The sequence below is a fragment of the Sciurus vulgaris genome (genome assembly GCF_902686455.1).
Source record: "Sciurus vulgaris genome assembly, chromosome: 18".
NCBI classification, from domain to species: domain Eukaryota; kingdom Metazoa; phylum Chordata; class Mammalia; order Rodentia; family Sciuridae; genus Sciurus; species Sciurus vulgaris.
Genome location: NC_136479.1, coordinates 31,917,664 through 31,930,231, shown reverse-complemented (window position 1 = coordinate 31,930,231; position 12,568 = coordinate 31,917,664). Strand labels below are relative to the sequence as shown.

General features: G+C 39.8%; 1 protein-coding gene across 5 annotated transcripts in view; it reads right to left on the bottom strand.

The window, feature by feature from the left end:
- The window catches only part of ZNF789 (zinc finger protein 789), a 32,446-nt gene extending 29,655 nt beyond the window's left edge, over positions 1–2,791 (bottom strand). For 3 of the 5 annotated variants that reach the window (XM_079121286.1, XM_079121285.1, XM_079121287.1), the window contains exon 1: positions 2,531–2,783. Coding sequence is in view for 4 of the 5 variants with exons in the window: in XM_079121285.1 (XP_078977411.1) it covers positions 2,531–2,585 (55 nt within the window). In the remaining variant the exon portion in view is untranslated. Of the gene's footprint in view, positions 1–2,530 lie in introns of all 5 variants that reach the window. The other 2 variants (XM_079121289.1, XM_079121288.1) reach the window with 2 other exon arrangements.
- Between the last annotated feature and the right edge of the window lie 9,777 nt (positions 2,792–12,568).

Here is a 12,568-nt window from a genome sequence, read left to right as displayed (position 1 = left end):
GGCCTCCCTGCTCCATTTCGCTAGGGTTTGACTTGGTGTCTGCATTTGGGTAAAGACAATTTTCACACACCCCACCCCCTTCAATTTAAGGCCAACAAGAGGAAGTAAATATGCTCCCCTATCCAATCACATAGGATGACCCACTTCTAGTTAACCTAGGTAATCTAGTTAAACAGCATCCCCAATCTAAAACACACACACACACACACACACAAACGAACAAAGCTATTTGAGTGTTCTCTTTTTCCCACTATAAAGCTTTCCTCTGCTATCTTTGGGGCTTTGCCCACACAAGTGTTACTGGTCGACTTCCTTGGAGGAAGCACCGAATAAAGAGCCATTGCTTGCTTTCATTTGGGTGATATTTATTTACTTCCACATCACACAAACAATTTTAGGACATTATTGGAGTTTCCAGTCTGCATATAAAGAGACTATTATAATTGTATTCAATACTGTTTTCCAATATTGCTTACTCAATATTAAATTATAATTCAGTATTGTTACTCTCAAGTATACAGATGAGTCTAATTTTTTTCTTGTGTTTTTTTCTGTATTTTCAAAATTCCTTAATGAACTTAATCTTACATCCATCAAATAAATACACTCATTTAGATAAGAAATAGGTTTCATCATTTTTTCCTATAGTCATTTGAACCATCAGTTTAGCCTGGCCTGGAGACTAATCTTCAAACTAGACTCTTCACCAAATCTAGCAATCTAGCTCTCCAGGAAGTCAGATCACTTCTGCTAATATCATATTTATATTTGTTTTTCTATGTGTAATAAGGTATTCCCAATCATGTTCCCACTGCCAGCTCCATCCACTAAAAGTCATCTGTGTCAGCATACAAATGTTAAAATAAATAAGGTGGGGGGGGAAAAAAACTTCATCACAAAAGATTAAGAAATTAATTGGTCAATAAAATTCCCCCTTGTGCTGGCTGTGTTTGCACATGCCTGTAATCCCTGCCTCAGGAGGCTGCTGAGGTGAGAGGATTGCAAGTCTGAGAACAACCTGGGTAATTTAGTAAGAACCTGTCTCAAAATATGAACATAAAAAGGGGCAATAAGGCCCTGGGTTCAATCCCCCATATCACCAAAAAAAAAAAAGGTAAAATGGGCTATAGCTCAGTGGTAGGGCGCCTCTGGGTTCAATCCCCAGTATTGGGGAAGAAATTATTTTTTTAGGGATTAGGGAGGCAAAAAGGCCTTCAGGCAAAAACAATAACAGGTAGAAGGAATAAAGAATTCCTTTTTTTCCTAAAGGGAAATTTAAATTTGAAAGATAAGGAAAATGCAGTTTTCCTGACAATTTCTATTGCAGAAGCTGGTGTTAGAGACTCTCCTAAATGTTACCTTCAAGTGCAATAACACAGATGCTGGCTGTCATGGACGTCCTCATAAGCAACAGGCCATAGATTTTCCCCTAAATCCCGAAGTTGAACATCAACTGTGGTAAAGTTTTTACATTCTTTCTCCCGATTATGAAGTTTCCTTGCCTGGAGCCCATGATTATCACTTCCTTACTTAAGTCAACTTCAAGCAAAACTGGAAAAACATCCAAAATTGGGGGGGGGAGCCAACCATGGCGATATTTTGGGGTGTTCACATTCTCGCTAGGTAGTGATTTGCTAGAAGCAACTCAAGACTCCACAACAGAAGTAACAGACTAGCTTGCTTAGCACAGGTGACTATATAAGTTCATCTTAAAGCCGCTCGCACACAGTCCACCTCCCCTAAAAGTACTGTTTGGGAAACCCCACCACCTTCCCCTTAAGCAAAATCATTTCAAAAACCGTCCTGATCTGTGGCTCCGAGGTTGGGACAAAGGCCTCATCCCTTCCACTATCTAAACTGCATTTGTTGAATAGCTACTGTGAAGACTGTATACAGTCAGACTTGCTAAAGAAAAATCACGTGGAGGCAAAGGTTTGCGTCCCATCCTCGGCCAACCACCCATACCATGTAACCAAAACGTAAAATCATCCTGATTTCCCCAAGATGCTAGCTCTAACCATGCACAAAACCCGCTTTTCTTGTCCACATGAAAAAGCGAAACGATCAGCTACAGATCTTATACACGTCTCACCCTAGACGGAGCACGGGTTTGTAACGACCACTTAACAATAAAGATCACTGCACCTGCTCGTCTATGCTTTAGAAGCTGCGTTCGCCAACTGTACCCCTGTGTGCACAGTAAACTCTTACAACTTTAATTTGATCTGGTGTACACTCTGGGCAGACTCTAAAATGCTACTTCAAAATGACGCGAACACCTTACACTTAGAATCGCATTTCGTTTTTCCCCGTAACAAAACCACAGTGTGGAGGAGGCATACAAGCACTAGATTTTTTGTTCCTTCTTTCTGCAGGAAAGCTGCTGAAAGCTGGCGCCACAGACCCCAGAGACCCTCACATACGCCCTGGAGAGTTCCCTGAAGGCCGGGGGTGTTGGCGCAGCTGCATCCACAGCTCTCCTCATACTAGTTTCTTCCCAAACCTCCGCGCCTCCGACGTTCCACCCCACCGCCTTCTCCAGGAAGTCTTCCACGCGGTGCTCTGGGTCCACGTGCTGCGGTCATGAAAGCTGGGCTCAGGTTCCAAGGCCTGACCAGGAGTTCGCTCTCTTAGCGAGCCCAGTCAGATAAACAGGTCCCCAGTCCCAGCCTCAGGGACATCCAGAGAGCTTTCGCTGATCCACCCGCGTGTGCCGGGCACAGAGTCCTCGCCTGTGTCCCCTCTAGGACTGTGGAGGTTTGCAGCTCTCTGGTCTGGAGAAGAGCGTGTCACACGTACACGCCTCCCCTGGCCAGAACCAATCAACGGCAGAAGGAGGCTCCAACTCGGTCATGTGACCGCAAGGCCCCCGCCCCACCCCTCCAGACTCTCACTTCTGCAACAGAGCGGTGTTTCCAACTCCTCCAGACCAATTACAGATCCTCTAGGGGTGGGAGGGGGTCCTGCATGCAACTGGGTATCTTTTTGGTACCGGGGAACCCAGGGACGCTCTACGCCTGAGCTACATCCCCAGTTCTTTTTATTTTCGAAACAGAATCTTCCTAAATTACCGAGGGTCTCGCTAAATTGCTGAGACTAGCCTGGAACTTGTGATGCTCCTGCCTCAGCCTTTAGAGTACTTGGGATTGCAAGAATAAAGGAGTGCAAACCACGCCTAGCTGTAACTACATTTCCAGAATTGCCAAACTGCTAAAGTTTAGGATTGACCACAATATAAATTTGCTTGAGCTGTGGAAGGTAGACGTCAAGCATCGAGCATATTTAAGCTTACATGTTGGGTATAAGAAAAAAGTTTAAAAAGTTGAGTATAAGATCAGATGCTGTTGAAGTTCATGCATGTTTTGATCTGGGGCTCAGTGTTGACCTCGAGCAACAACCCAGTGAGCAGCTTCTACAGGTCCACCAAATTTAGGAAAAAGGTAGAGGCTGAAATCCAGCTCCTCTAGGTCCTAAGGAATCTCCTTAAATTTTCTGAATCCTGAGTCAGGTTCTTGTGCAGCTTTGTAGGGAAGCGTTTTTTAGGTTAACTGTATCATCAGTGTTGGGGACTTGGAGGTGGTGAGAAAACGATGTGGGTCTAGCAAGAGACAGACGTGAGATTCATTTTATTCTTGTTCTTCTCCACTCCTCATCCATCTTCTCTTCTCAGCTGTCATCCCAGCTGACTTAAGGCATGGCACCAAATGCAATGTTGACAGACTTATACTGATTATCCAGTTCCTAGCGGTAAAGTCCTTAGTGGTTCTGCTTCTGATCTTATTCTGACTAATGTACTTAATGTTCACAAAAGTTTCCAAATTGTTAACCATATGACTCTTAATTGGTGCACGCCATTAATCCCAGTGGTTGGGAATACTGAGGCAAGAGAATTGCAAGTTCAAAGCCAACGTCAGCAATTTAGCGAGGCCCTAAGTAACTCAGCGAGACCTTGTGTCTAAATAAAATATTTTAAAGGCTGGGGATGTGGTTCGGTGGTTAAGCGTCCCCAGATTCAATCCCTGGCACCACAAAAGAAGAAGAAAGTGTATTAAAGTGAGTTCAGCATTAATGTATAGGGTTTTTGATAATGTAGCCTTTACAAAAACTAATATGCACAATTTTTGGTTTAAGACAGGCTCTTGCTAAGTTGCTGAGGCTGGCCTCAAACTCAGTCTTCCAGCCTCAGCCTCCTAAATTGCTGGGATGACTGATGTGCATCACTGCACCCCATATGATAACTCTCAACAGGAGGATACATAGTAACATAAATTTAGTGGCTAAAAACACCACACATTTATTCTCTCACTACTCTGTAGGACAGAAGTTCAGGTGGCTTCATTTAGTTTCTGTTTACAATGCTGAAATCAACTTTTATTATAGATGCTTTGGTGCTTTACAGTTTACTTTTTACATTTAAGACTCATCCATCCCTAATTAATTTTGCCTATAAAGTAGTATGAAATAGAGGACAAAATTCATTTTTTCCCACATGACTCTCCAGTTGGTCAAGCACTTTCTGATGTTTTGACACCTCTGTTGAAAATCAATTAACTACATAAATGTGTGGGTCTATTTCAGGATTGTGTTCTGTTTCATTAATTCTTTATCTAGACTCCTTGAACTAATACCACACTCCTAATTATTAGAAATTTACAGTAATTTTTATAATCAGGTAGAGTTAAGTCCTCCAAAGTTGCTCATCTTTTTGAAGATTATTTAAGCTAATTTGGAACTATTGCATTTCTGTATAAGTTTCAGAATCATCTTGTCAATTTCTTTTTTTTAGAACCTAATGAAATTATTATTGGTATTATTTTAAAACTACAGATTCGTTTGCCAGGAGAGACTTCTTAACAAATGTTGAGGCTTCCAATCCAAAAATATAGTATGTCTCTATTTAGGTCATTTTAATGTTCTCTAAGCAATACTTAGTAATTTTAGTGTAGAGTCTTGCACATACTTGATAAATTTATTCCAAAGTATTTTTCATTGTAAGTGGGTTTTTAAAATGTTCATTTCTAGGTGTTTGCTCTGGTTTATAAAAGTGCAATTGATCCTCAGATCTCCTTAGATATACATATTAATTCAGATACTTAGTAGATATTTTAAGGTTTTCTGTGTAATCATATTCTCTGCAAAATGGGGATGATTTTATTTCTGCCTTTCAGATTTTGGGACTTTTCTTCTATTGTCTTTATTTCAAGGTCTGCCAATATGTTGATGAATAAAAATACTGAAAGTGGACATCCTTGCCTTGTCCCCAATTTTATGGGGAAATCAATATTTCACCTTTAAGTATTTTGCTATATATAGTGTGCATAGCTGTCTTTATTCAGCTTGTGGAAGTTTTCTTTTATTCCTGAACTGTCTGGGCATTTTAATCATGAATACTTGTTATGTTTTGTCTAATGCTTTTATGCATCTATTAATATGGCTGGGTTTTTTTTCCTCCTGCATCCTTTTGATGTGGTCAGTTACATCAACTGATATTTGACAGTTAAGCCATCCCTGCATTTCTGGTATGCTCTCATTGTATAATGATGTGTTTTCCCTTTTATATATTTTGGGATTCATTTTCCCAAATTTTCATAAGGATTTTTGCTTTTTTGGGTGGGGGGTGCAGGTACTGGGGACTGAACCTAGGAACACTTTAACTACTGAGTCACATCCCCAGACCTTTTTATTTTTTATTTTGAGACAGGGCCTTGCTAAGTTGCTGAGGCTGACCTCGAACTTAAAATTCTCCTGCCTTAGCCTCCTAAATTTCTGGGATTCCAAGTGTGTGCCACCCACCTGGCCTGCATCTGCATTTTGGAGGCATATGGTTTATAATATTCTTTTTAGGAAATAGGGAGAAAAGAGCAAATGCATTTATCAGGTTTTGCTATGAAAGTTAAGCTGGTCTCACAAAATACGTTCTTTCCTGAAAGACTATGTAAAATTGGCATTTTTTATTAACTAATGGTGTCAAATCTATTGTCATAAAAATTGTTCATAATATTTCTATATTACAGTTTAATGTCTTAGAACATTTTTTGTTTGTTTGTTTGTTTGTTCATTTGCAGTCCTGGGGATTGAATCCAGGAGCACCCTGCCATTGAGTTATACCCCTAGACCCTTTTTATAGTTTTATTTTGAGACAGGGTCTAAGTTGCCCTGACTGCCCTTGAATTTGCAAACCTCCTGCCTTATCTCTTCCCCCTCCCAACCCCAATCTTTGGGATTACAGGCATGAATCACTGCTGGGGTTTGTTTCTAATTTTGATATTATTTTTCTTCCTTCAGAAACCATGCAAGTGCTCATCAATTTTGTTAATGTTTTCAAAGAACCATCTTTTGACTTTAATTTGCACTATTATATGTGTTTTTAATTTATTCCCTCTATTAGTTCCTTCCAATTTTTTTGGCTTGGATTGGCATCTTTTTCTATCTCCTTGTAGTAGAAACTTAGATCAATGGATTTTACACTCATCTCCTTTACTAATATCAGCACTTAAAGCTTTACATTTCCTTCTAAGCATTGCCTCACTGCATCTTGCATACTATTGGAAAATGTTCTAAACTGAATGTATTTTCTGCATCATTCAATTACAAATATTTTCAATTTTTTCATTTTAGATTTTTATTCAACCAATGGGCTGACTATAGATTAATTAATGACATTTAGTTTTCAAATATTTGGGAGTTTCTTATCTTTGTTTTATAATTTAAAATTTTTGTGAGCCAGGTGTGGTGGCCCACCCCTGTAAGCCCAGCAGCTCAAGAGGTTGAGGCAGGAGAATCATAAGTTCAAAGCCAGCTCAGCAACAGTGAGGTTCTAAGCAACTCAGTGAGACCCTGTCTCTAAATAAAATACAAAATAGGGCTGGGGGGCTGGGGAAATAGCTCAGTTGGTAGAGTGCTTGCCTCATAAGCATAAGGCCCTGGGTTCAATCCCCAGCACCACCAAAAAAAAAAAAAAAAAAAAAAAATAGGGCTGGGGATGTGGCTCATTGGTCAAGTGCCCCTGAATTCAATCCCTGACACCCAAAAAATAATAATAAAAAATAAAAAATAAATTTGTGGTACTGGAGATTGACCCCAGGGGCACTGTACCACTGAGCCGCATTGCCAGCTCTTTTATATTTTATTTTGAGACAGGGTCTCACTAAGTTGCTGAGGCTGGCCTTGAACTGTGTTCCTCCAGCCTCAGCCTCCTGAGGAACTGGGATTATAGGTGTGAGCCAACATGCCCAGCTTCCTGTTTTATTTTATTTACCTCCACTGTCTCTCAATTGTAGTAGAGAATATTCTCAGTTATTTTATCTTTCAGTTCATATATTTTCTTATATATGTTCCTGTTCATGCGTGCATGTGTGTGTGTGTGTGTGTGTGTGTGTGTGTGTGTGTGTGTGTGTGTTTTACTGGGGATTGAATACAGGATCACTGTACCACTAAGCCACCTCTCCAGTACTTATTATTTTTTTATTTCAGGACAGGATCTCACTAACTTGCCCAGGCTGGCCTTAAACTTGCAGTCCTCCGCCTCAATCTCCCTGTTTCCTAGGCCCAGATTGTTTCTTTTTCTACAGTAATTTTTTTGGCTGAGATTCCTCATCTGTTCATTCATTATATTTTCCTTCAAGTCTTTGGACTTCTTTTTTATAACAGTTATTTGAAAGTTTTTATCTGCTTGTTCCAACATTCCAAGGTCAGTTTCTATTGATGGCTTAAAAAAAATTTTTTTTTACTTGCAAGTAGACACAATACCTTTATTTTATTAATTTATATGAGGTGCTGAGGATCAAACCTAGTGCCTCACATGTGCTAGGCAAGTGCTCTACCACTGAGCTACAACCCCAGCCCCTTATTGATGGCTTTTTTCCTTTGAAATGGGTGATATTTTCCCATTTCTTTGTAGATTTTTTATTGTATGCCAGGCATTATTAATTTTACATTGTAGAGACTCTGGAGTCAGTTATAATCTTCTGGAGAATACTGATTTGTGTCCTAGGAGGCAATTTAATTTGTCTAGATTCAAACTCATTCTGTTTCTCCTGTGGCAGGCAGTAGTTCAAATATTCACTCAGTTCTTTTAGCATCCAACTGCTATTTTCCCTACATCCTCTGAAGTCTACCCCGTTGCATAGTTCAGCAGCAGTATACATTAGGACAGATTTCATGTGCAGTTTAGAGACTTTCCCCTCTGAATCTCCCTCTTCCCAGGATTACCCTTGTTGGTTTTCTAGGTGTTCTACCAGGTTTCAATTCTGTCCTCTCACACTTCTGCTCAATGAGACTGCAGTTTTCTGCTGCCCCTATGTCACAGATACTGGAAGGTTCCATTTTAGGCAAAAATCCATAAGCATAACATTTCATTTGGTCCAGTTCTCATCTTTCAATGATCGACTTCCTTCTAGCTTCTGCATACTTCTGTTTACTCTGCGATGCCCTTAAATGGTTGTGCACACCTCAAGAGGTTATCCAGATTGTATAATTGCTATGGATGTCAGTCTGAACGAGCAATTCCATCACTGCTGGAAGCTTGAAGTCTCCCAGGAGTTCTGATGAAAGAATCTCTTACCCTACTAGCTTGCATTTCTGCACATGGATATAAGATGTCTTGGATGGTAACTAGGCTCTCTCTTGGATTCCATTCCTCCCTACCCCCGACTTACACTTTACTTCTTGACACATCAACAACAACATATTGCCTTTTCTTAGCCACAAATGCTAGAATCTCTATCAGTAGTCTCTTTACTAACTGAATTTGAGTCTGCATCCTACAGTAAGGCTATGGGGGAAACTATGTTTGGATTTAAATCACATACCCAAGATATTCTCAAATCTCTCAAGTCCTAGACCCTCCTATTACAACCCAATTCTTACCATCATTTATTAGAACCATAGTGCTGGAGGAGAGTTTACAAAAAAGAATGAGTCACTATAAACACTCTGGGGCAAATTTTTATTTTATATACCTTCTACTGTATTTAAGAAAACAGGAGGATGACACCATTATAGATATCAGGGGTGCACCGTAGCAAAGAAAACAAGATAATGTCACAAAATGTGGGTGAGTGTCTGCACAGCAGGCTTTATATGGAAACCTATATTTCTGATTATTTCAAACTTATACTTTCTGATTACAAACTGTAGAATGTATCTCAGACTTGAGTTTACTCCTTACTGAGAGATGATGGACGAGTCTCAGTAAATTCAGCTTCTAGTGTATGATAAAAGTTCCCATGCTGCCCTCAAAGGAAGAATAGGATATAATCCTGGAACACTGTAGGCATTAAAAATTGCCTGTAGATGCTCTGGACATGCACATATTCTTGTTTAGTCTAACCTGAAAAAACCTAGAACAGGAAACATAAAATCAGGGAATTCATCTCCTCTCCGGAGCATGAACAATGCTAACCTTAAGTTTTGTTTTTTGTTTGTATGTTTGTGCTGCTGGGTCCTGAAACCATGGCCTCACACATGCCAGGCAAGTGCTGTACATGCCCAAGCCATTATCTCCTGTGGACTCTCTGCCTCCCACCCAGAAGGTAGCATACACCAGCTGATCTCTGATAATCAGAACATACTTCTAGAGTATATGGGATAAGATTTATAAACATGAGATTCTTTATCTTTGCCCGGTCGGCAGAAGTGACAGTATATGATCAGACATCAGGACAGTCAGAGATGTCCCTGAAGAAGTAACAGTTGGTTTTAGAAGCAAAATATCAATGCAGTTATTAATGATTAACTAGCCTGTGTTATGTAGCTAATTAGAACTACAAGAACTTTTCTTTATTCACAGAGGCATCTGGAAAGAAGTGGGAGATTATAAATTGATATAAAATTCAGTCTTGAACTTGACATGAGCACATGTGAGACAAAAGGTATGAATTTGTCCACCAAAACCAATCACATAACTTTAGTTTAAATCAATTCCACAAGTACAAATGGTAAAGAACTCACTTTCTAACAATATGGATTAATATTTTATTAATTAAATTAAGGTATTAATGTTTTAATATACTATAGTTTATTATACTTAATAATCATATTAATGTTTTCATTTATAACCCTACACCTGGAATATTTGATTAATTTAAAGGAACACTGAAAAATTCCTCAGTACTGAATCAACGAATAGTAATCAAGAATAGAATTAAAAGGCTGGGGAGATAGCTCAGCTGGTAGAGAGAGTGCTTGCCTCGCAAGCAGAAGGCCCTGAGTTTGATTCCCAGTACCATAAAAAAATAAAAAAAAAAAAAAGAATTAAAGCATCTGAACAAAATAGCAATTGATATCATTAATCTAATTTCTATGCATTATACCTTGCTAGTTGGCTTTCACAAAGGATTACACAACTGATTATGGAACTGGAGACACTTCCTCTAAGGAGATATTTAGGGGAATCAGCATAGCAGTCCTCAAATACTTAAAAGATTTCTCATGTGGGCTGGGCACGGTAGCAGACACCTGTAATCAGAGACTCCAGGGACTAATGCAGGAGGACTGCAAATTCCAAGCCAGCCTAGGCTGGATGTTGCTCACTGGTAGAGCACCTCGGGCCTCAATCCCAGTCCAGGGGTAAAAATGGGTTGTCAGGCATGCCTGATATCCCAGTAACTTGGGAGACTGAGGCAGAAGGATTGCAATTCCAAGGTCAGCTTCAGCAACTTAGCAAGGCTCTCAGTAACTTAGCAAGACCCAAACTTTTAAAAAGGCTGGGTATGTAGCTCAGTGCTAAGTGCCCCTTGGTTCAATCCCTAGTCCCTTGCTACCAAAACAAAAATAATTTTCTCATGCGGAAGGATTATTTATTGTTTGGCATCATATGGCAGAACCAAGAACAGTAAGTGGACATTATAGAGTGAAAACTGTACATACAATATTAGGGAGAATTTTGGTAGAACTGTCCAGAAATCTCAGAGACTTTTTTGGTCAAGGGATAAACCAGAAGAACAGCAATACTTCTAGAAGTATTTGGCTAGAAGATAGCACATATAAACTGTTTTATTCTTTGTTGCTAATGCTATTCTATTAATGGATACTGGGTTGAAATATATATATATATATATTTATATATCCTCCAAAATTTCTTCTTGGGTTCTATGACTTATGTGACCTACTGTCATACCTCCTACCGCACCCCTCTGGTACTACCCAAGAGGGGCTCCTTTCCCATGAAGAAACAAAGCCGAATCCCTGACATGTGCCCCTCCCTGAAAGCCCTTTGGAGCCTATCCACACATATGGGTTATAATGGTTGCATTCAGTCCCCAAGTTTTGCTCAGATCCAAATATTTCACCCTACTCGTGATTCCATGACTTCCAAAGAGGTCAGTTTTCTTAGTGTTAATGTTTTTGTACTTTGTTTTGGTTCTTCGACCAGTCACATTCGTATGTTTGAAGGCAAAGTCAGGGCTTACCAGTAACAGTGGTCCCTATAGTTGGTCAGAGGATAAATATTTACTCTCCTTGTAAATTACAAAGGTTCCAAAAGCAGACACAGTGACAGATCAAAGTTACATATCTCTACCTTCATCTGAACAGATGGGCTCATCTAACACGATCTGTCCTCCCTGCCACTCACAGAAAACCATCACCGCTACAACAGACTGCAACGTTTCAAATATTGTATGGAAGAACGACTGGAAAGAAAATACAAGAAATCTACATGCGTCATCTCTTGCCTCATTTCTGAACTATTTATAAGTTGGCCACTCTGTGAACAACCAACTTTTGTACATGTCCATGCAAAACAAGTTTTGCCAGTCAGCCTCAACTTCCTCATTTATAAAATGAAGGTGACACTAGTATCTAACTTGTATTTTTTTTTCTTTTTTTTTTTTTTTTTCTTTTTTTTGGTACCAGGGATTGAACCCAGGGGCGCTTTAACCATTCGGTCACATCCCTAGCTCTTTTTTACATTTTACTTAGAGACAGGGTCTCACTGAGTTGCTTAGGGCCTTGCTAAGTTGCTGAGGCTAGCCTTGAACTCTCCATCCTCCTGCTTCAGCCTCCAGAGCTGCTGGGATCACAGGTGTGCACCACTGCGTCCAGCAAACTTGTAAACTTTTGTGAAGATAAAGGAGTTTACATATGTGAGTTGACACAATGGTACTTGGTACACAGCAGGCTGTTGATATGTTCTGGTTGTCATTATTACCCAATGTTCCAGATCCAACCTCTCAGTGACTGGCATTGCCACCCTTCTGCCCTCATCTCTTAGTGTCAAGTGCTTAGGGATACCTAGGAGCTCCATGATATTATGGATCAGTGGTGACAGATCCCCTGTATATTGTTTTGACAATTCTGTTTATCTTCTTCCAATTTGCTAGTGTGTCTATTAAAGGACTTTCTGCCCCAATCTGTGGCATTTATCTTTCTATTATTATCCTTATATTCCAGGCACTCAAAAATTCCTTCTAAGACAATGAGGCCTACATTCCATTGGCACAGACACTGACATCCCACTAGCTTCACCTCTGGATGAACTACTCTTGGTTTTTCAATTTCTATTTTTGGTGTATTTGCCTACTACCTGTTTATGCTCAGATTACTTTCTTGGTCTTGGCCAATCGAG